The sequence below is a fragment of the Cryptomeria japonica genome, chromosome 5, assembly GCF_030272615.1.
Source record: "Cryptomeria japonica chromosome 5, Sugi_1.0, whole genome shotgun sequence".
Lineage (NCBI taxonomy): Eukaryota > Viridiplantae > Streptophyta > Pinopsida > Cupressales > Cupressaceae > Cryptomeria > Cryptomeria japonica.
This window is the reverse complement of record NC_081409.1, coordinates 223,782,372-223,807,746: the sequence shown is the minus strand read 5'-3', so window position 1 is coordinate 223,807,746 and position 25,375 is coordinate 223,782,372. Positions and strand designations below refer to the sequence as shown.

The following is a 25,375-nucleotide window of genomic DNA, read 5'->3' as shown; positions in this document are numbered from 1 at the left end:
CATCATGTCATCATACTCTGCACATATGCCAATAGTTAGTGCCTACCAGAAAATTACTCCACGTATGCCATACATCATGCTGTTGGTGGTGGAAAGTATTGGGATCATAAATAACTAATTTAAGGCGCATGTGGGATCACATCTCTCTTTAACTAGCTATCCAACAAAAAGGCAATAATCCCTCTTTGTTGGATGCCACTTCAACCATATTGAAATCTCTGCATAGGACCCAAGTGGTTGGAGGCATTGAATCTGCAATCCAATGCCAGAGAGCAAATCTCTCAACATCATTGGGAGCATACACATTAATTATCCCAAATGAATGATTCTTGATTGACATGGGGATCTATGCAAGCCACTAAGTAGGATTAGACCCATGACTAATCACACAAGATTGCCAATGTGGTGTAAGAAGAGTGACGACCCCTCCACAACTAGCCTCGCGAGTAGAAGTGAAAAGAGGCTACCTAGCCAAATAGCTCAAAGTGTAGCAAAAAGCATGAAACCAATAATTTTAACTTCACAAAGACAAAAAACATCGATACCAGGATAATTCTGTAGAGTATCTTGCACTAAATACTTCCTAGCAAGGTCAGTGAGACCTCAAACATTCTATGATAGAAAATCCATGAATCAATATCATGCATATCATCCCCATCCCCAAGAGAGGAGAAACGATTATGCAAGAAATTAGCAGCAGCCTAAAGGCTAGGATGGCCATTTCATCACTTTTTTTGGAATGATCTTGCCTTCCTCTGCATGCCTAGAAGGGCTACAAGAGAGGCATAAGCTATGTGGTTGAAATGAAAGCATTGATGCTAGCTGGGGTGTTTGCACAAAAGCAAGATGAACAAAAGCTTTAGTGGCTATGGTAGCTAAACCCTCCATCACCTTCTTAGAAGGGTTTGAAATTGGTACCGAAGGTGGCGATTGCATGGTAGCTAGTTCAACTTGATTAGTGGGCGTAGTTGGTCCATTGTTGGATGGTTTACCCTTATGGGTTACTGTTGTCCATTTTTCCTCTAGTTTGGAAACCTCTAGAGTCTACATAGGATCATAAACCTTAGGAGGAGACTTAACCCCTTGGGACCACCAAAGGGCAGTCCTTGATTTTGTGCTCTAACGACTAACACCTGAAATAAGTGTCGGGTAAATTCAAATAGAGCACACACTACATGTGATAGAGACCACATATTTGAATGTCAATCGTCTATTTGAGGTCCTGAGACAAATCAATTTCAACACAAAACCTTTTTTGCAATCAAGCATGGTAAAACCAATCAATTTCGATGTATACCACCTTGGCAAGACACAGGGCAATGATAGGCAAAAAAGGCCAACATGGTGGGGGCAACCCAGGGAATTATATCCAAACGGGGACCCAAAGATTTTTAATTAAAGACAGTGAAGTCTCAAGGCTAAGGTTGGAAAACCAATAGAGAAGACCTCACAAACCAATGACCATGCTATAAAATGGCTTGAACATGGTTGAATTTAGGAAAACAAAAAAGCAAAAAACCTTTGGTTAGGTTTTGGATACAATTGAGAAAACCTACGAGGGGTCCATGTCTTGGCAACCCAATCCCAGAGCATGCTTTCAAGGGGGAGCCTCCTAGCAAAATATCGTATAAGAGCATGTTGCTCTAACCATTGACATGCATTATTAAATCTTGAATGGATAAAACTACATTGGTAGGATTATCGAAAGTCATACCTCATGAAATACTTTGGGCACGAATTTTCGAGGATGTTTGTTCATAGGAGCCACTACTACTAGTCGTCAAGCATGAATACCAGTAGAAACAACTGATCGAGGCTGATCGAGGCCATCATAAACATAAAGGATTCCCGCAGTAAATATGGTGTGATGCAAGACAGAAAAAACATACAACAAGTAAGGAACGCTAAAAACCCTAACATAACACAAAATCATATATGATATACTTAAAATATAATAAATTTCAACTATGAAACATAATTTTAATTTTAATTATTTTTTCTACTATTTTATAGTAAAAATTATTTCAGTGATTTCTATCTTATAAAATTATTTAATAAACTAAATATTTTGATTTTTTTTAAAGATAATTAAAGTTATGAGGATGGAAAGATTGTTTCCCTCTTAACAAATTCTTTTCGCAATAAAAAGAATCATAGCTTGCCCATTGAATCAAAATGGGTCCAATTGCTACCTCAACTTTTTGGGGTGAGTTGAAACAGCCAGGGAGGATAGAAGCATCCTTATTGTGGGGTATGACTAGTCGTTGCCAGTACAATCGATAACAGAAGCCTTATCTGTTTATTACCAAATGTGGTTCTTAATATGGCGTGGGCAGCAGCAGCAGTTGCTTCTTTCCGTCCGCCTACTCTGTCACTTCCGCATTGCAATCTTAGAAAGAATTGTAGAGTGAGAAATGTGCAAACGCTAAGGTCCAGGGTTAGGGTTGTTGCAGCACAACAATCTGATGTTGTTAAAGGTATGCCTCGTAAAACTTTCGTTGCCAACAATTAAGTGATTGATATTGAAATGCACCATAATTTGATCACATCTCTCCTCTTCAAAGTTGGTTCCATTTATCAACTTCTGTTGTTTTCATCATTCTTATATATATGCACTATTTTCAATTCTATGCATCACCGCTTTAGAAAAGAAGGACAAAGCCACAATAATCACATTTTTTTCGTTGAATTTCATTTGTAACGCTTCTAATCCGTAATCAATAATAGAATTCTGCACGGGAAGCGTTGGATAAAGGTCCATGGTTTTGGTTTTTTGGAGTTATCTAGATTTATCTCTCCTTTCAATTCATAAATAAGTTCTCTGGCATATTGTTCTGACACAATGGAGCACTACAGAGAAACAGACCCCAGTTCAAATCATCAAATTGGGGTAGCAAGCTGAGCAGAGTTGATTGAAGGAAACACCATAGGGGATCCATTTATCAAATACTGTTGTTTTCATTATACTAATTGTTGTTTTCATTATTTTCATATATATGCATTATTTTCAATTCTATGCATCATCACTTCAGAAAAGAAAGACAAAGCCACAATACTCAAACTTTTTTTCATTAAGTTTCATTTATAATGCCTATTATCCATAAACAATTATAGAATTTTGCACGAGAACCATTGGATAAAGGTCCCTGGTCTTGTGTTTTTGACTTATCTATATTTTTCCTTCCTTTCAATTTATAAAAAAGTTATCTGGCCATCTTGGTCTGACACAATGGAGCACTACAGAGAAATAGACCCCAGTTCAAATCATCAAAGCAGAGTAGCAACCTAAGTGGAGTTGATTGAGGGAAACAACATGGTTAAATGTGATATAGCCAAAATGATAAGGGAGGATGGATGTTCTGTTGGAACTCCTGTGTTCTAGGCACAATTCGTAACTGTTCATTGATGCTAGATTGAATTCCCCGCATTAACCCTGCAAGCATTACCTAGGCATGATGCGTGCCAAGTGGACCATCGAAGTTCATGAGAAATGTGTTCTTGTTAGCTACTAACAAAAGATGGGTCATGAACATTTCACCTAGAAGCAATGAGATGGGTTTTTGTATATCTTATGAACGGTGGGTCAAGGAGCTTGAATTGATATTAATAACAACCACTTCGAAAATATACATTGATAGTGTACAAACCTGAACTGTGTACAAATAACATCGAGTTTTTATCTCCATACTTTTAACTTATGTCTCGTTAGTGAGAAGAGAATTTAAAGGTGAGAGCTTGTTATTTACCAGAAGGACAATTTTCTAAATGTATCGAAGCAGTTCAATTACTATGACCATTTTTAATCAATGAAAATTTTATAGTAAGAATATATCTGGTTCAGAAACATCTCGGAAATATAATTTAATGTTGTATGATGTTAAGACGCATTGCCCTTTTGAAAGATGGCTATGAATATCACTTCAATGCCCATGAGATCACTATGCAGGTAAACTAAACAAAATATCAAGCTATGTGATATATAAATTGTATACAAGAGTATAATGATAAACTCATCATCTGTCTGAAAGTAATAACAATGGTTGGAACACTTCGGTGATGTTGTGTACCTTTGTTTTTTCATAGGCTTCGTAAGATAGCAATCCTAATTATTGAACCAGAAAGAGAACTGGAGATCTGAGGAAGAAACATATAGTGTGATGATTGTCACATGTGGAACTAAATCTAGTTTGGGTTTGTTCAAAGGCCTTCTCATAGCTAGCTTAAGTCTAGAAGCTTTCTGAGCAATATGTGCCTATAAGTAGTATTAAAAGCAATGTTAAAGTATAGAAAGACAGCGTACCTGGTTACTGCTTTATCTTTTACATGATAGGCTGAAGAATTAAGAAAGGGTTAACCTCAGTTATTCAACTTAAAGCGTCTTTGTAGAACCTCTGTAATATGTATAATATTGGTTCTAGATGGCATATCTATGATTCTATGTCATACAAGACAGCATATCCGACACAACCATAAATCTAGAAAATTACTGTTAGTTTGTATAGGGAGTGAAAGTTCAAAGTATGCCCCAGAGGCATCATGGATACCAATTGGGACAACCTTACATGGTCTCCAAAAAATGACATTGAAAAATTCACTAGGATGAGTAAGGACATAAACTTGTTCAATTGTATCTGCACTTAATTTTCTTTCAAACAAGTTTGGAAATGTGGTAAAAGGATATTTGGTTAGGGAGAAAAGAGTGTTAGTACTGGAATTTTGCAATTAAATCATGGTAACAGGATAGTATTATTCCCATATAGAGACAAATTTATAAACATTACATGATTTATTATGATCCTATTATTTAAGTCATAACTTAAGTTCTAGCACTAACAACCTCTGTTTTACAAAACCACTCAACAACCAAACTATAATAATTTTAAATTATTATTTAATTACTAACCACTTTATTTTATCTCACCAATATTATGGTGTAATGTAAATTTCCCAACATTGCTCCCTTACTACATCATAATACTGAGACTTGGAGAGAATACATAGCTGTATGTGAATTAGAACATGCATATTTCAACAGGCTTACAAATAATAGTCTGAATGGTATCACTACACCTCCATAGTGGGATGTGGCTTCGTCTCTACCATTCTCTGAGTGGGACTTTACCTCACAGAACAACACCACCGATCTTCAATTGGTCTGGTTCTTACTGAAGAACTGTTTCTTGGGCGGGTCTTACCAAAAACTTTTTGTTGAACATGATTACTACTAAAATGTTGATCCACTCTTTATTTTAGTATCGAGCTCAAGATTGAGAGTTGTTTTCCAACCTTTCTTAGTCCACTGACCTTCTCTAGAACTTGTCTCACTCAGCCAAATTCATCCTGTTGGCCCTGGGGACCACAGGTTGCTGCATGAGGCTTTCCAACAGTTTCAGTTTTGTTTTACCTGGTACTTGAGTTGTTCATGAGAATGGGATTCCTCTCTCAATAAAAGTTATATGTATTATGGGTGTGGGTGCTACCAATGGTGCAACCATTTACAAAAATAAATCTTTTAGGTTCGAAACGACTTGTTTGATTTAAATTTGCATGGAAAAAAACAATTAAATCTTACAAACTGTAACATGTAGAGTGAAATCCTTTTGCTAGATAGTTTATAATATAGCTTTACGTATGCTGGAAAAGCCTCATTAGAAACCACCTCTTGGAGAAAGAGTATGAATTTAATACAAGTTCTCCAGGAAAATTACAGAGTCTGGTACAAAAACATTTCAATCTAAAGAACCATAGGAGCTGCATCAAAATCCTTTGGAAAGACTTTTTATGGTACAATTATGCTCATGTGTGTAAAATTTTCAGCATAAATCAATCACTAGATCAATAGATACACAATTAATAGTATTCCTCTGGGTTAGCTACAAAAACAATTAAATAAGGCAATATTATGCTTCTGGCGTATTTTGTAAATTGTACTTCTATGCTTATGGGAAAATTTTCAGCTGAAAATTCCTCCCTGAAGTGAAGATATCTAATTAATTTGATTCTTGGTTTACTATGCTAAAATATTTCAGCATTTTTTTTAATTTAAACTACAATTTTTTATTTATTTTTCATGGAATATCCTCCCTATAAACATATAATTATAAATATATATCAAGAGATTCAAGACTCATGTCCTTTGTTGCTGTGAAAAAATAGAGAGAAACAAGTGCACGATTTATGCAACATACCCCATGTTCGTGTGGATAAAAAAAATTGTGTACTCTATGCTTGCTGCTGCTGCTTCCACATTTTTGTGCTAAGCACTGCTCCTCATACAAAATGTTCTATGCCCCTCTCCCTTGGCATGATTTTTTTTTGGATGCCCATCTTGCAGATGTTTCTAGCTGAATCTGCTATTTTACCTTGCAGACACATGCTCTCCCAAATACAGTGCACTGCCTCTTTTTTTCATCTTGAGAAGAATTTAAAATTATAACTCTCTTGTTGCATCCGGACATCTGATCTTTCTAAGGACAAAAATCAAATCTATATATTCTTTTTGCTGTTCAGATGTCCCTCAGCTACTATTGATGGTATACTATGATGGAAAACAAAGTCTACACAATGAATGAAATATGGAATGTCAAAGAAAAAACTAGATTATGTGGAACCTGCCCTCGAACCATATTGGAAATTTGCAATCAAATCATGGTAAGAAGATTGTATTCCAACTTAGAGAAAGATTTATATACATTGCATGATTTGTTATGTTCTATTATTTAGGATACATAGCCTATCTTCTAGCACCATCATTCTCTATTTTATGTAGGTGTTAAAAATAACCAACAACTAAATTATAATGGGTTTAAATTATTATTTGGTTAAAGTTTTAATTTGTACCTTTCAATGCAACTGTAAAATATAAACTAACATACTCTGAAGTTCTGAACAATATGTACTTGCTATTCACAATTTTTAGAGTGATTTTTAGGGTTGTTCATGTTCATGCTGAATAAAGTAAATGTATTTCATTTTCGACTTAGCCAAGGCAAAAGATTTACACAACACTTTAACACTAGGAAAAAGATTTTTTATGCTTTTTAACTAAAAGAAAACTCTACAACTACACACATTGTTTAGCTAAAAGTAGGGATTGAACAATGCAAGTCCACAAAAAGATTGTGTTGGCACCCCATTTTACTATGTATGTATTTCCTTGGGTATCTAATTTGGTAATGCTTAGTCCACCAGTTATAACTGGTCTGCAAAACTTTTAAATGGAATCCCCTGGTTAAAATCACCTAGATATTGTTCCTTATTATCCTCCAAGTTCATCTTATTATAGAAGTTGCAAAAATCTGAGAGAATCCTAAGTTTGGGAGTGTGTTGCTCATATTCTGTTGTTTCCACAATGTTGTAGACTTTAGTGGTGGAACTGGATATTTTCATGCTCAAACAAATATCTATATCCGGTATCAAGTTTTGCACAAATGTCTCACAGTATCCTTTCACGTGTTCCTTTCCTCACTTCACTTCTTGTTCATTGTTTGTGGACTTCAATGTTGGCCTGGACATTCCTATTACTTCCGCTCCTCCCCTCCGTTTGTCCATTCTCTATGCATTCCTTGCTTTCACACATTTGCGAGAATTCAAAATGATTGTGGGTATTTCTTCTACCTTTGATCTGCCTCTCCACTTTTGCACCATTCCTCCGCAATCTCCCACTTTGGCCTTTTGTCGACTTTTGATGTTCGTTAGGATTTTTCTCTATCCTTTCCTCATCCCATCCTCCTATTCTTTCCCCCTCCCTATTTGCGCAAGTCCTTTGTTCTTCAGCCCCACTTCTGATATGGATGTGGACATCTGTCTCACATCCGCATCTTATATCTAGTCTTATTGGACTTTCCTGCAGCTTCTTCCCTAGTCATTCTAGCGGGATTCCTCTCTGCATCTAGATATGTGAACCTTGGTCCAACATCCACATCTTAAATCTATTCCTACAAGATTTCTCCACACCATACCCAATTTATCCTTGTGGAATTCCTGCCCACCTCCAAACATCCATGATTTTCGGTTTTCTCCATCCTGTTGTGACATTTTCACACATCGCCGCATTGCAAATGGGGACCCCGACTTTTTGCTTAGATTAGTTGTTTTAGCTTAGTTGTCTAGCTTGGTAGTAGTTCGAGTCTTTAGCCTATGCTGATGAAAGGGTTTGGTTTTGCTAGTCCAAGGTGGAGCGAGTCTTAGGAGTCTTAGGTAGTTTAGCATCGATCCGATCTTCCTTGGGGATAGTTTAGAGCCCACTCAGCTTATTTGCTTAAGTGTTGGATAGGAGCAAAGAGCTTCATTGAAAGGTGATTCACAATGTAACCCATAGGCTAAGTCATGAGTTGAGTTTTATGAATGATGAGCTACTCTCAAGCAAGTAAAGCGCTTCAAGGACTGAATGAGGAAGAAAGAATCGATCAGACTTAAGTGAATGAAGAATGGGTTTCAAAAAAAGACAAGTGTGTATGAAGGTGAATTTTTCCTTTAAGTCAAGAAATCCATGACTTGAGTGCTCAAATTCTTTGACTCCAAGGAATCCACGACTTGGAAGTCTTGAGAGCTATTATCAATTTTATCCATCAAACTAGGTGGGAGCTGAAATGAATAGATCTATCCATGACTTCATGATCAAATGCAAAGACTTATCCATCACTCCCCAAAATCCAGGACTTGAAGGGAGAAGTGCGATTTGTCCTTGAGTGCTCAAATTCCTTGACCTCAAGGAATCCATGACCATAGTGGAGTTATATGATGATCAATCTTCCAAGGGCTGGGCGAAATACACAAGTTTGGCGACGCTTAAAATGATCTCAACAAGGACAGATTACCTCCAATCAATCTTGCAACAACTTCCTTTGCTTGGCGAAATCAATGATTTGGACAAAAGGTGATCTTGAGGGAAGTAGGCTATGAGTCCTCGAATTCCTTGACCTCAAGGAATCCACACCCACGATAACTCCATGACATGGAGGTCATGAGGGTTATGATGAATGGAAATTGCAATGATTAAACTTGTCCTTGAACCTTTTGCAAACAAAGTGCTTTTGATGATGAGAATAGGAAGGAGCTGATGTGATCAATTTACTTCATGAATTAAGGGGATGAAATCAAGCGATTTGTCATGAGTGCTCAAATTCCTTGGCTCCAAGGAATCCACGACTTCATGGACTTAAGAGTGAGGTGAAGTGAAAGTTACACTGTCAAACTCGTCCTTAAAGATTTCCAAATTTGCAAACAAAGTGTTTTTAATGAGGAAGGCAAGAAGAGTTGAAGCGATCAGCAAAATCCACGAGTTAGAGAGGAAGATGAACGATTTATCTATAAGTGCTCAAATTCCTTGACCCCAAGGATTCCATGACTTGGAAGTCTTGAAGAAGGTGAGTGCTCAAATTCCTTGACCCCAAGGAATCCACGACTTGGGAGTCTTGATGGCTATGAGATATGTAAAGTCGCCTTAATTGAATTCATCCTTTGATCTTCAAAATTTACAAACGAAATGCTTTTAATGATGAAAATAAGTGAGAGCTGATGTGATTAATTTTATTTATGATTTGAAGAGGGTGAGTGTTCAAATTCTTTGAGGCCAAGGAATCCACGACTTAAGGGTGGAAGATTGTGAGATTATGCTTGAAGCAACCAAGATCAAAGAGACCAATAGATAGTACAATAACAAGAGAGATAAAATATGTGACAAGAATAAACTGTATTCCTATCAAGATGCAAAAGAGATCAACTGGATCATCAATATTACATACAATGAATGATGAGCTTGCTTATAATGACAAGGCTAAGAGACAAGAGAGCACACAATGATGACATGTGGCTCAATGAGATGCAAGGGTAGTGTTGATGTGTCTTTTGTACACGACCAAACACAGAATAAAATACCTAAAGATACCTTATCCTCTCTTGAATAAAGCTTCCCCGAATGCTGAAGATTTCGCCGAAGGATCAATCGAGGCGACTCCAAGGTTCTTGTATGTAGGTTCTCTACTTGTGGATAAGCTCTTGCGGTATGATGTGATTTTGCTGGAATCACAAGGGGACTTACATTTGATGACCTGAGCGTCTGATTTACTTTGGATATCACTGGAACGTGGGCCTTTACTGATCCTTGATTTTTAAAAAAGTGATAAAAGGATAAGGGTTGGAGAGGAATCTAATTCTAACACTAAGAATGTAGGAGCAATGGATGACCTTTGATGAAACTCTAACTAAGTCTTGCTTTGACATGCTATGATCATCTCCACAAGTTTAGTGCGATCTTCTAAGGATAGCTTTACGATGTTTAGATCACTGCTACAAGCATAGACACCGTTAGGTTGATGCATATCAATGAAGAAGCGATAATTGAAGTTAAGCTTAAGTTGAATGATTCTAGTTGACTACGCAAGGGAAGTTTGCAATCAACAAACCGCTAGTAGTATGGATATACAAATTTCACCATTGATCATACAAATTTCTTCCATTCATCTAATAGCATGAAATTAAACTTGAGAAGTATAGAGACCATGCAAATTGTAGAATTGACACATAGAATTTACCATTCCTTCAATGAAGTTTACATGTCTTTTGCAACAATGTTTTGACAACAATCTTTGCCTTCTCTTTCTACTCTACTCTAAAATGCTATCTACTATTGAGCTACTAATTATTGACTATCTCTCTTTTGCTAACTCCTATCTATTATCTATTCTCTGACTATTAACCTTTACAAATGAAGAGCTAGGGCTTTATATAGAGAGCTCCTTTACAAATTGACGACTCTGATTGACTTAGAATCAATGGCTAGGATTACAAGATAGAAACCCTAATTAGGGTTTGTTATAACAAACTTCCTTAGCCAATGAGAAAATTACATTCCAAGAGTGAGGACCAATAGGAAGCAGGGGTAGGTACACCGAAGTTTGTGCCGTCCCCGATGAGTTAGGTACATTGAATCTGAACATGCTGAGGTGGACCAATCTGGTTAGAGGAACAGTGGCTGGGATGCCACCTTGTTTGATGTTTGTGTTTGGTTGATCTTCCTTTGTCCTTGATGTACTTTGATGAACAACGTACCTCCTTGACTCCCATATACTTGATGAGGCCCCCTTACTGTCAAGTGTTCTTTCTCTGGTAGCATGTCTCGCCTTGAAGTGTTGGTAAGGTCATTCTTCTTTGTCATCATGTGGTTCCCTTGTGTGGCGAAGTGAAGGTTTTAGAGATAGCTGGCAATTCCTTGAACACATGTAGTCTTTCAATGCTTCAAAACACCTTAAGCCTTTATGCCTTTGGAATGTCCTTGATGGTGATGGACTGGAATAGGTTGTCCTTGTCTTGATCTTCTCCCATTTGCAAAACAAACCAAAAGGTGATTAAGGACACATAATAAATTCATTCCAACATAGCATTTCCTACCTTAAATCATCAACAAGAAGGCATTAGAGTGAAATTCGCTCAAGATCCTCTCCAGGGATAGGCCCTATAATAATTTCGCTCTAGACCCTTTGGAAGGGTCAGGAGCAAAATTTGCATTTTAGCTCAAATTTCATCATCTCCTTGCCTTGAACTTCTCTTGACCTTTGAATTGCTTTCTCCTGAAGATATCATTGATTTGACTCCCAAAAAGACGAAAAAAGAGGATTTCGCTTTGGACCTTGGCCAAGGACAGGACCTATAAGGAATTTCGCTTTGGACCCTTTGGAAGGGTTAGGAGTGAAATTTGCATTTTAGGACAAAATCTTCACATTTTGTGACCACAACTTGCTCAAATGCATGTCTAAGGATGCCTTTAATCTCAATCAACACTAGGTTTGATGCAAAATTGGAGCAAAATAGAGGTTTTAAGAATTTCGCTCTGGACCCTTTGGAAGGGTCAGGAGCGAAATTCACATTCTAGGACAAATTCTATCATTTCTCTACTCCAAAATGCCTTCCAAGGCAAGAATACACTAGTCTTCTCTCCACCAAGGCCTGGGAATCCATCTCTCAATCTCAATCATGGGCAAATTAGGTGATTTTGGGAATTTCGCTCTGGACCCTTTGGAAGGGCCAGGAGCGAAATTCATTCTTTAGAGCAAAATCCTTACTTTTTGAACTCAGAACCCATTCAAATACATGCCTATGGCCATCTTTAAGTCCATTTCACCTTCATCAACGTTTGGCTTAACACAAATTTGGAAGAAAAAGGATATTTTGAGAATTTTGCTCTGGACCCTTTGGAAGGGTCAGGAGTGAAATTCAAGTTTTAGACTTGATCCTTCATTTCCTTCACTTCAATTCACCTTGCAAGGCAAAAATACATCACTCCACCTTCAACCACGCCATAAGAACCAATGCTTTGGCTTCACACAAGGAGAAAATAGGTGGTTTGAGGAATTTCCCTCTGGACCCTTTGGAAGGGTCAGGAGCGAAATTCAAGATTTGCTTGTTTTCTCTTACTTAGCTCCATTCTTCTCACTTTGTTCTACCTTGACTCTCACCTTTGGATTCCTCTCTCATAAAAGCAACACTTGTTTGACCTCAAAATGGCTTGAAAGGAGAATTTCGCTAAAAATCATGGCCACGGACAGGACCTATTTAGGATTTCGCTTTGGACCCTTTGGAAGGGTCAGTAGCGAAATTCATGTTCTAGCTCAACATATCCATCATTGGTGGCCACAAGCCTTTCAAAGGCATGCCTAGGGGTATCTCAAAACTCATTTCACCTTGATCCACACTTGGCTTGACACAAAATTGAGAGAAAAAGGAGATTTTGGGTTTTTCGCTCTGGATCCTTTGGAAGGGTCAGGAGCAAAAATCATGTCTTGAGCTCATTTCTTCATTTTTTCAACTCCAATCCACCTCAAAAGGCAAGGACACATCACTTCACTTCCATCCATGCCATAGGAACCAAGGTCCTGACCTCATCTAAGGGGGAAATAGGTGTTTTCAAGAATTTCGCTCTGGACCCTTTGGAAGGGTCAGAAGCGAAATTCATGATTTAGGACAAAATCCTTCATTCCTCCACTTCTAATCACTTCCTAAGGCCAAAACATGCCAATTCACTTCCAAATATGCCCAAGGAACTAAGATGTTGGTCCAAACAAGGAAGAAAATGAGGTTTATGGAGAATTTTGCCTTGGACCCTTTGGAAGGGTCAGGAGCGAAATTTCCATTCTAGGTTGATTTTCACCATTTCATCACCTCAAACCTTCTTTCAAAGGCTAGAACACCTCAAGGTCACTCCAACCATGCCTTAGAAGTCCAAAACTTGGCCATGACAAGGAAGAAAATGAAGGTTATGTGAATTTCGCTCTGGACCCTTTGGAAGGGTCAGGAGCGAAATTTGACATTTTAGCCTCTCTGTCAGGATTCATATATGGAATATAACATTTAAGTATAAGTGAATACTTTAAGTTATATTCCATATATACTGTTAGGATGTTTGAGAGTGGTTTCAGACCTCCAGGAGTTATAATGCAAAATCTAGTTTTTGGAGAATTCTTCAATTTTCCAGACTTAGTCAAATGTCAGGATCAAGATGACATTCCAGACAGCCAAATTTCAGGACATTTGAGGATCAGGATGACATTCCAGACTTCTCAAGGTGAATTCGCTCTGCCCTTGATGTAAGGGATGGTACCTAGGAGGACATTATGCATTCAACCAAGGTTTGATTTAGCAACTTGAAGTGCGACCAGATAGTGCACAAAAAACACCCTAGGAATTATCTAAATTACCCCTAATCACTCAATTGACCTGACCTCTTGAGGAGATCCACCTGACTCAAGCAGAGCCTACTACCCTAATGAGCCCCCTGGCGACCCTTCAAATGCAAAAGGTCAATAGACAAGAACCTAAAAGACCTAAAAAGCAAACCCTAGAAAGCAGAAAGTAGGGGTCCCCATTTGCAATGGGGCGATGTGTGAATACGTCACAACATCTAGCGCCACCTTGAATAAATGTCCTAAACATTTCAGAGATAAAGACTTAGTTGACTCTTAGAACCTCCAGAAAATTCAACCCAACTTATCAAGAGATTAGAAAATGTACTCAAAATGGAAGGAGAATCCTTAACCGGATCAAGACACTCAGTCTTTGATTACCCAGGTGTGTGCAAGTGTATTCATTCCTCGCGACAAGACAATTATGACCTTCAGGTTCTCTTGTGATCGGCTACATAGTATATCTAAACTTCATAAGCATCTTGGATAGAGCCCCACTGCCAGCCAGACGTCCATAGTCCCAACGAGGTTATCGCCGCGATCTCACGAACATTGCTCCATTGCCAGCCGGGTGTCCATAGCCCCGATGGAGTTACTCGCATATTCCCATTAGCCAATTTTGATGTTTCATTTCATTTCATTATTTATTTTTATTTTTTTCTCATTTTTCTCTTTTGATATTGTTTTTTTCATTCCGTCAATTCCTTTGGCTCATAAGCAATGAAGCTTACTAGGGTTTGAGGATTGCGGTGGCGTTGAAGCCAGATTTTAGATTTTTCACTAATCATAGCTTTGCCTGAAAACCATAATGACTCGGAGTTTATTAATGTATAAAGATATAGTAATCAAAAGATGTCGGCATCAAGACACAGAAAGTGGTTCCCTTCTGGATCAAGTACAAGTCCTGATCAGATGTTAAAGCTAGAGAGGAATAACCTCGGATTCCAAGCACTTCATGAATAGATATCTAAGAAATGAGTTCAACATAAGATTCAAGATATTGCCAGTGTGTGAGAAACAACACAGAGACCTTTCTCACAAATGGAGGCTCCTACTCAAGACACCTAAACTAAAGTAAACGACTGACGAACTGACCCAAAGCAAACTAAACTAAAGCAAACAAAAATTCAACGAAAGAAAGCAAGCGGCTAGCTACCTGAGCCACTCAAGATTATGAGTCAAATGACTCGAGGCAAATTAATAACAAGGCTCAAAAACCTCTAACTAAAGACACGAAAAGAAAACCTAATCTAAAACTATATACAAGACTCCAAGACTTTACACAACTCAAAGAGGCGAAGTATATACATGACTTTACATGATTTCTCAGGTTGTGCAATAGGAGCATGTCAAAGGTGATGGTTCTCAGTTGAGCAAATTCATCCTTAAATATAGAAAAACAAACTCTCACCATGCATTTCTCATACTCAAGCAAGTTTTCACTTAAAATGATCAACTAAGGTAATTCGTTAGGACCATGATTAATCCAAATGCAAGTTGTTTTCCCAAAACCCCCATAATCAAAATCATAATAACTTTCAAGGCAAGGATTAAGGAAAGAGACAACCTGGCATATTTCAGGCTCAGATGGAACTGTATTGTCGGAAGCAAGATCACCGGCTGCCTCAGGAGGTCGCCATTGATGATGAACCATTCCACGAGCATTTGCAGTATGTTGATCTTGATTTGGAAGTTCCTCTTGAAACAAGCTTAGCGCCCTTTCAAATAGCTCGACATTTTTTACTTTCATAGTAACATCTTGCATAAACCATGCACCTTCATGAAATTTTGTAAGCATATCTTGAAAAATTAAGCACTCCTTGATAGATTGAGCTTCAAAGATCTCCTCCAATTGATCAAATATAATCTCTGGTGATGTCCCATCCTCAAGTGTAGTCTCGGGAGGTCGAAGCTGATGATGAATCACATTACTCACCATAACCTGTTTGTCTTGAAAAAATTTTGGCAGTGATTCCATTTGTACTTCTTCCATGAGATCTTTCAATGCCCCCTCAAATAATATGGTGGTGATGAGATCTTTAAGCGCCCCCTTGATTTGTTCTTCATACCTGGGCTTACTTATGATGATTTGTAACTCTTTGTTCACCATCTCAACTTGATTGTCCTCTTTAAAGATGCTACTTGAAACCACTTGTATTTCATTTTCAAGGATCTCCCTTTGTAGCATAAATGAAAATTCTTCAAGGAACGAGTCGTCTTCTTGAAAGGTTGTTGAATCATTTTCTTCTTTTGGTACAAGGTGTAGAGAGCTATCATTCATAGCTTCATATTGATCATTAAGGGAGCTTGGATCCTCAACTTGCAACTGGCTCCCCTCACAGTCAGGTGCTGGAGCAGTGTCTTGTTCATAAGTCCTCCTAAATTCAACTGCGAGATGTGCACCCCAAGATTTGTTCACAATACACTCTTCTTCGGATAAGACTGGCATTCCAAACTGATTTCTGACTTGATTGATGGCCATTTCACATACTGAGCAAGAAAATTCAGAGTGAGGTGCATTGTGAATCCTACACCACAATGGTATTAATATGTTCTCTAAACGGATTTCACCATTCAAAATAAGCTGACTCTCGATCATCCATAAGAAGCTTAGAAGAGGATCTTTGGTTTCTGGGACACTGAAATTGCTTTCTTCTGCCTCTGGTCTAGGGACATCCCAAAAGAAGATCTTTCCTTGCGTTGCTGATTCTATCCTTGATAAGTACTTCAAGCAATGCATTTCATCATGTTCCTTTGTCTCATGGACTCGACACTGCCCTGGCCTTGCAAACTCGGACAATCTACGTGGATAAAGCTATATATCTAATCTCCACCAAAGTTGAGGAATATCAACTTGTTGCTCATCGTAAAACTGTTGTCGCTCCATTGAGAAATCTTTTATTTTTTTAATTTTTTTTTGGTTTTTTACTTTTTTTTTGGGATTTTCTGGAATAAGAGAGATCTTGAATATCTCAGATTCAACTTGAGAGCTCAATTGGTTGCAGCTTGCTTCCTTCTTTCACAAGTCCAACTGACGACCCAGCGATCACCTTCCTTCTCTGTATCACTTTCGTCGAGCGTTGAAGGCTTTCCATTGATCTTCCTTGGATTCAAGAGTTTGCGTTCGCCCTCCTTTCTTCTGCTTTTTGTTAAGCGTGAAGAGAGGTTAGAAGTTCTAGATAACTCCTCAAAATATGACTTGATAAAATCTGGATTTCATTTGCTCAAGTGTTTATCGCGATCATGCCCTCCCTCTAGTGCCAATTCTGTGTTCGGTGGTGTACAAAAGACACATCAATAGGTAGGTAGGAGAAATAGTAAAATATTCCACATGAGGTGGATCATCCACCGAAGGTGGAATTATCATCCCACAATAAGTGGATATGATAAAGTAACAACAAGATCACACAATAAAAGGTGGGAATTCTCCTACACACACACTACCAATGTATTCACATCTCCCTAAGTGTCTCATATGCAAACTACAATGTTATTCATGTACCTAAGTAAACTTAAGTAAAGTGTAATTATAACCAAGATGAGTAAATAATTACACCAACACCCCCCCTTAAGTGCAACTTAGGGGAATGCACTTAAGTCTACAATGCAGCTAAGCAATGCAAGATGGGTCCCGACTACAAGGCCATGTTAGGTACCCATGTACAAATGCAAATGCAATCTCCCATAAAGTGGGGAAAGAGAGAAAAACCCAATGGGAAAAAACCCTCCCCCAAAAGAGAGATGAAAACTATACAAAGAACTCTCAAAGAAGCATGTGAAGGACCAAACCCCATGTGAGGAAAATGTTCCCCCCATATGAGAGAAGAAGAAGACAAGGAAGAGAGACTAAGTAGACCCCCGTCAATGTAGAATTTGCACCAATGGTAGAAGCTCGAGATTGAATGAAGAAATTGCTCCACAATCGTCGAACAACGTTCCTCCCCTTGGGAAGAAACAAAACCAAAGGTGTATCCATGAAGTCTCCCCAATCATGAAGGGAAGATGTAGGAAAAAAACTCATGATGTATAAAGTCTTTGAAAACTGTTCAAGTGTCCCCATGTCAATGCTGAAAGTTACCCCCTCCAAAGGTGGTGTACTGATCCACACTGCTGAAAAAAGCACTCCAAGATCTAGTGGAGATGAATGTAGAACAATATCCAAAGACTCACATGTCTCTTCTAAGGATAAAGAGACCTCCTCCAACTGCTATACATAATAATCCACAATCATGTCAACCTTGAAAGAACGATCATGTAGAGAATGAACAAGAGGGTTAGAGTGTTCCCTCGCAACAATCGAAGAAGGATCATCTTCATCAAAGAGAAGATGAATGTCATCAATGATGTCTTCCAAATTTGCAATGTAGGACTCCACAAACAAACCTGCAATGTCTGTCAAGTAGTCATCCCAATGAATCAAAGTTGGAAGACAAGATATACCCTGCTGCATTGAATCACAAGAAGGCAAAACTGTGGCACTATCAACATCATCAGGTGCAATAGGTGATGTGATATCAATAAGAGGAGATGAAATGCAAGGCTCAAGAATGGGGCTACATGTGAGAATCCCCAAGTTCAAGTACCCAAAGTTCTCCTCAAAATCTGAATCATCACAAGAAGTGTGATCATCATATGTAAAATCATCCTCATCAATAGGAACAAAATCTGAAAAGGAATACAACTGAGATGCATGATCCACAACTCCAGTCGCAATGATAGCTCTACTCTCCAAGTCTCTAATGAAAACTGACCCAGGTGTAAACTCCACAGTTTTCTTTGTTGACCCATGTGTGATTTGATAGATAGAAAGAAGATTGTTTGTCAAGCCACACACAACACATCATTGAAGGAGTTATCCCCAATGGCAATAGATCCTTTACCAATCACATCCATGTATGTATGATTGCCCATCAAAATTTGTGGCATGGTACAAGGCTCAAATGAAGAGAACATAGATAGCGAATATGCCATATGATGAGAAGCCGCTGAATCTAGAAGCCATCTCCTTGAATCATGACTTGTAGTAGCACAAAGAGCTTGTCCTTTTCTTGTCCCAAAAGAGTGAATCTTCCCACTTGTTGCTGCCATAAATGCTTGTCCTTTCCCCTTTGATTGTGAGGAAGTGGAAGGTGATGAATCCTCCTTGTAGGCATTAGGCAAATTGATGTTGTGCTTTTTGAGGATATGGAGGAGCTCATCAATCTTCTTAGAATGGCTACGACGCTCCTCATGACCAACCTTTTTACAATAGGCACACGTAGGTCTCTCCTTCTTTGGTGAATTGTCCTTCTTGGAAGAGGATGAATCTCCTTGTTGTGAAGAAGGTGGTGCTCTGTCCTTAGGCTTTGATTGACCTTTCTTCTTGTTTGAGTTGTCCTTTCCTTGATTTCCTTTGTTCCCTTGAGTTGCCACATATGCTTGAGACTTAGAAGTCTTAAGAATGCCCATGCTTATCAACTTAGTTTGTTCCATCATCAACATGTTGGTGAAAGCATCAAATGTAGGCATTGTGTAGCTTGAACCCATTGTCATCCTATGGGTTTGGAAACTAGAAACAAATGCTGCATATTATTGTGAAAGCTTGCTCATCAAATTGAAGATCAATTGAGTATCCTTCTTATCAATGCCACAATCCTTGAGTTGTGCCCTCAACTCTTTTGCCTTAGTGACATAATCTTGTATTGTATCAAATTTCTTGGGATCTAACATAGTGAGATCACTATCAGTTTGATATCCCCTAATCTCATCAACTTGACCATACAAGTCTTGAAACTTTTGCCAAGCATTTTTAGTTAAAGTACATTTCTCAATATGGAAGATGAGATCCTTTGATACATATTTTCTTAAGGTGCCAATTGCCATGATGTTCTTAGTGAGCCAATCCAATTGAGCATTAGGATCAGCCTTAGGATCAGCGGGAGCAATAATAATTCCATCAATGTAATGAGTTAATCCTTTTTCCATTAGTTTACTCCATGCATCAATTTTCCAAGTAGCATAATTATGATGAATTAAGAGAGGAAACTTAGGAGAACCCATAGCAGCAAAATGAAAGAACACAAGAGAACAAGAGCACAAGAGACACCCCCCCAAATTCACTCAATCAAAGTACCCCCCCCAAAATGATGATTTTGGCACTTTATATGTAGTGCGTGTACAATAGGCCGCTTGCAAACAATGGCAAAGTGGACTTTTGATTTTGTTTTACAACTTGCCCCAATAGGCTAAGAACTACAATGCAAAAGACCAAAAGTGTAGATCTATGCAATACAAGTGCCAAATTGGCCAAAAAGGACCATATGCTGAAAGTACAATTTCCACTCAAAATCACTACAGACTGATAGCAGATTATGAAAGTAAACAAAAAATCACGCACTTTAAAAAAAAAACGGCACCTGAAAAGGAGTTCGTATGAGCCCAAATGGAGTCTCGAAAGTTGCAAAAATGGGGATTGGACATGTACAGTCACCAAAAACTGAATTTTCTGAAAAATCTGCCTACCCAAATCATAAAATAACACCACCACGTGAAAGTACACGAAAAATTAGCCCATTTCAAAAAAAATTGCACTAAAATAGGAGCCAAAATGACAAGATATGGCCTTCCAAAGTTGAGCTGCAAAACTGAAAAGCTCAATGAGAGGGGCTTGAATTTTTTTTGAAAAAAGATGACGTCAGCAAAACACGAGGTTAAATTTGACGACCGTATGACTGTCAGGAAAACTTCACCACCCTGCCAGATGGTGTCCGTACCGTATTGTTGGTGTACGTTTTATCATATACCGAACATTAGAATAAGATACCCAAAGGTATTCTATCCTCTCCTGAAAAATCACCACTTATCATATGGCGATTCCAAGGTCTATATGTGTGAACAAGCAAATTTAGTGGGATAGCTGCTTGGGTGGTGTATGCTGAAAATCTCAAGAGGGACTTACGTTTACAAATGTCTTTCAAGCTTCTGGACTTAGATAAATTTGTCTATTTCAAGCTCTCTTTTGTTTTGGATTTTTCGAGATTTAGGATTTCAAAAAGGGGAAAAGGGGATGGGGTTAAGAAAGCTGATCTAAACCTACGAATTCTGGAGGCGGTATTAACTAGGTGTTCTCGGGAAACCACATTTTGCTTCGTCACACTAAGGACAACTACACAAAGCGGGTGCAATCTTCAATGGGTTGTGCTTATGATCGAATTTTTGGCATACACAGGGGATAGGCTCCAACTAACTTTGCACAGTGAAATGGAAATCATCCATTCACCAAAAGTATGAGTGGAGATACACCGTTAATTAATCCTTATCAAATCCTTCATTCAACTCTAACAACTTGGAAAGCAAATCTAAATTAACTTCTAACTGATGTGTTGAGGAAATTGAAACCATGCTAATCACTCAAATAACAGAGATTACAAAGCCTTAAGAGAAAGCGCACATGCAATGTATTATTTGAAAAATGACCTTCACGCAACAATATATCAAAAACCTCACTCTCCAAATGAGAGGAGGCAACCTTATATAGGCATACAAAAGTTTTGAACGACCGAGATCGAACAGTGATCAAGGGCCCAGATTGAAAGATAAAAACCCTAATTAGGGTTTCCCAAAACTACCTCTCAACCAATAAGAAAATTACATTTGGGGACACTTGTCCTTGCTAAATATGAACCAACAATGAAAATACAAGGTTGTTTGTTGCACTGTGAATTGTGCCATTCTAGAAGCTTCTGGATAAGTCAGGTTCATTGAACTTGGGCATGCTGACTCAGAACAATCTGATTGGTTGGGGGATGATGAGGCACCACCTTAGCGTGTTGGATGTCTTCCTTGAATTCTCCAATTTGTGTGAAGAAATTGCCTAAGTATGGAAATTTGTCTCTTCTTGTCACCATCTAATTTTGATTGGGAGCTTGTTTTTTTAATTTCTTCAGGAGATGAAATCCTTCAAGAAGTTGTATGGGTGAAATTCTTCAAGAAGTCTGAAATTCTTCTTATCAAGTCTGAGGACTTTTCTTTCTTGATGCCTTGAGATTCTTTCAAGTGCCTTGAATTAAGAGAAGAATTCCTCTAGGCCTTTGTCATAATAGCTCTTCCCATACTTAGCCAAATTTTGGCCATCTTTATGCTCGGACGAATCTCGCTTGTGGACCTATCTTCAACTCTGAATTTGGCTCGAAACTCCATTCGTGTTTTCTGCAATGATCCCGCTTTCAGCTGCCAATTTATGTTGCGCGAGAGGAGGGTGAAAAGCTCTGGATAACTCCTTACAAATATGAATTGATATGATCTAAAGTTCAGCTTTTCAGACATTCATCGCGTTCAGCCATCATCCAAAACCTGCAAAACCAAAAGAAAATAAATTAGAATCCTCATTTCGAGCGTAAACTTGGAAGGTTTTATGGCAAAGTGTGCTCTGATTCTCCACTTCCTCAACACTTTTAGCTTTTAACAAGCTGCGAGCACTTGGAAATTTTAGAAACCCTTGAGAACTCAATCTGACTTGAAGGTTTGGGAGTGAAATGTGTCTTTGATTGCTCTGAAAATGAACAACTTAGTCCCAAAATTCGTGAAATGAATGTCAAAATCTAAGTTGTGAAAACCAGCTCCATTTTCCATGAAAACTTCATCAAAATTTGAAAATTAGATTGAAAAACTTAACCAATCTGCCTTGAATACCCCTGTCACCTTCAAAATTTCAGAAAATATGAGTAGAAAGGATGCTTGGTGTGAAAATCTTCACTTCTTCCTCTTGTAAATGCCTTAGAAAAATCCTTGAACTATTCCTGAAGCTTTGAAATAATCTTCACTTCAAGTATCTTGCTCTCCAGACTTGAATTGTTGAAATGAAAGAAATGAATGAAGTATTTGTATAGAGTTTGAATTCTTCATTTAGAAACAAAGAAGATCCTCTTGAATTTTGTTTCTACTTAGTCTTTAGTCCTTCAAAGTGCAAGAGAAAGTTTCTAAATTAAATCTCAGTTGAACTAAATTATAAATCTCAGTCTGAATAGAAGTTTCTATTTTGGTTTTCAGTCTGCAAATCGAATTTGATCTTCCAATTTATTCTTTCAAAAACTTTCCAAATCTGCACTTAGTTCGAACTTGATCAAGAGATTGTGCTGATATCACATAGGAATATTCCTTCTCTCTAAATTTAACATGTTCTCATGAGGGCGGACTTGACTGACTTTGTTTCCCTTTGCAAAATGTTGCTGGGCGGACTTTACTTGAAGTGTTTCTTCTTGCACTTGAGGTAGGGCAGACTTAGAGGGATGTGTGCACCATTCCTTATGAGTTGGGCGGACTTTGTCTATTTCATGCACCACTCCATATTGCTAGGTGGACTTCCATGAGTTTGTGCACTTCATGTTATACTCTTGGGCGGAGTTCAATTCACTTAAGAACCTTTCATCTGCAGCAGAGGGAGGACTTTGCTCTCTTCATGACTCATGGCAGACTTTACCTTGCATTGGACCCTTCAACTTTCTTCCTAAGGTGGACTTTGTTTGACTTGTGCACTTTGCAACCATTCCCTAGGGCGGACTTGACAAATTTCATGCACCACATTACCTTGCAAATCAGGCGGACTTCACTGATTTGATGCACCATTGAATGTGTTCTAGGTGGACTTGATGAGGGATGTGCACCTTGATTATTCTCTTGGGCGGACTTCACCAAGGTTGTGCACCATTTTACTCTTGCTAGGGCGGACTTTCTCATCTTTATGGCTCATTGCTTGAGGGCGGAGTTTGTCATCTTTGAGAACCTTTCATTTGCAGGTGGGTGGACTTTAGGGGAGTTAGGCACCTTCCACATGCTACTTTCATTCCTCTTTGGCGGACTTTATCACTTCTCTCCTTCTTGCACATGGCGGACTTTGCTTCACCTTCCTTCATGATAGGGTGGACTTTACTCATCTTGGGAACCTTGGAGGGCGGACTTTGCTGAAGTTAGGCACCATCACTCATCACCTTGGACGGACTTTGCTTCACCTTTCTTCATGATAGGGCAGACTTTACTCATCTTGGGAACCTTGGAGGGTGGACTTTGCTGAAGTTAGGCACCATCACTCATCACCTTGGATGGACTTTGCTTCACCTTTCTTCATGATAGGGTGAACTTCAACCCTAGCTCGCACTTCAACTCATGATAGGGCAGACCTTTTGAAGGTCACGACTCACCTCACCTTTCCCAAGGCAGACTTGAACAAACTTGTGCATCAACATCAAGGCAGACTTCATGAAGATCCGAAACCTCATGACCAAAACTTGAAATCTCCACTACTTGTGTAACTTTTACCGGATTATCTTGAAATTTGAAAACCATGCCTTAATCACTCACTGAATTCTTCGAGGTTCCTAAAATTTAGGAGATTAGCTTTTTGAGGCAAAACTTGGATTTTAGGAGGAATTTGTTGATCATTTCAATGTATTTCAGCGTGAACAGTGCAAACCCTAGATCCACTTTCTAAAAATAGAAAAAAAACAAGGTTCCCTAAAAAATAGGAAAAACTTTCTAAAAATAGTCAATCCAGGGATCGTGCTCAAAATGCCAAAAACAAAACTTCCTAAAAAATAGGAAAAAGCAGAAAGCAAAACTTTCCAAAAAATAGAAAGTTGTCCAAATTAGCTCAAATCAATTGTGATCTTCGTCCTTCGGGCTTTCTAGACACAATGATGATGTCTAGACTTTGTTCTAACCATGGCTCGCACACACTGACTCATGATGTTCAAAACTCAGGTTGCTCAAAACTGACAAACTTGACAATAATGATGTCGGAAGGTCACAAGGCTCTAACAAAAACCCTAGAAAGCAGGAAAAAGGGAGGGTCCCCATTTGCAATGGGGCGATGTGTGAAAAAGGTCAAACATGTATGGATTGCTGACGTGGTCGAATCAGAAGACGACACGTGGCGTACGACAGGATGACGTGTCGTTGACTGGGATGACACGTGGCAAGATCTCAATGGTTTTGTATAGTATGGAATGATGATGTGGTAGATTCTGATAGGTTTCGTACAGTACGAAAAAGATGACGCGGCGCTGAGTGTGCAGGGTGCCGTGGCAGATGACGTGTGGTGCTAGGCTGTTGACTGTATAGTACGGGAAGATGATATGGCGCAACACGTGGCAGGCGACTTGGCAATGTGTACAATTGACTGGGCAAAGTGTGGCGTGCTAACTTGGAGTTGCCACCTGGGCGGATGACGTGGTGCAATCGATACCCTCCGTGTGGCAAAAGCTGTGCAGCGGGCCCGACAAATATATAGCCGCCACCTAGTGGCTGCTCTCCGAAGGTCCGGGAGGTCTAAGCATAGCCTGGCGGCAAGGAGGCCCGTTGACGGAAAAAAGACGGCGACCGGGAGATCGCGAAGTGGTGGTCACAGAGAGTGCAGGGGCAGAACGATTGACAGGAGATTGCGAAGTGGTGGTCGCTAGAGAAGTTGATGTCGGCGAAGGATGATGCCGGAGTGGGGACTAGTGGAGCCAGAGGTGAATCACCGGCGATTGGAGCGGGGCCGGGAAACAAAATTGTGCTGGTGTGGATGGTGCAGCCGATAGGAAGTCTGCTGGAGGATAGGTGGCCAGTAGTGGCGTGAACAGTGGTGGGGACCGCCAAAATAACAGATCCTGCAACTAATAAAATGCAGTACGGGTACGATGGGGCAGGGGTGACACAACCACCCCCACAAATATAAAATT

At 38.9% G+C, this 25,375-nt stretch overlaps 1 protein-coding gene across 2 annotated transcripts in view; it reads left to right on the top strand.

Moving 5' to 3' along the window:
• The first annotated feature begins 2,176 nt into the window (after nt 1-2,176).
• The window catches only part of LOC131031070 (uncharacterized), a 53,329-nt gene continuing 30,130 nt past the window's right edge, over nt 2,177-25,375 (top strand). Inside the window, exons 1-2 of one of the 2 annotated variants that reach the window (XM_057962095.1) lie at nt 2,339-2,477; nt 6,511-6,651. In XM_057962095.1, the coding sequence (XP_057818078.1) occupies nt 6,603-6,651 (49 nt within the window). In that variant the 5' untranslated portion in view covers nt 2,339-2,477; nt 6,511-6,602. Of the gene's footprint in view, nt 2,478-6,510; nt 6,652-25,375 lie in introns of both variants that reach the window. The other variant, XM_057962094.2, reaches the window with a different exon arrangement.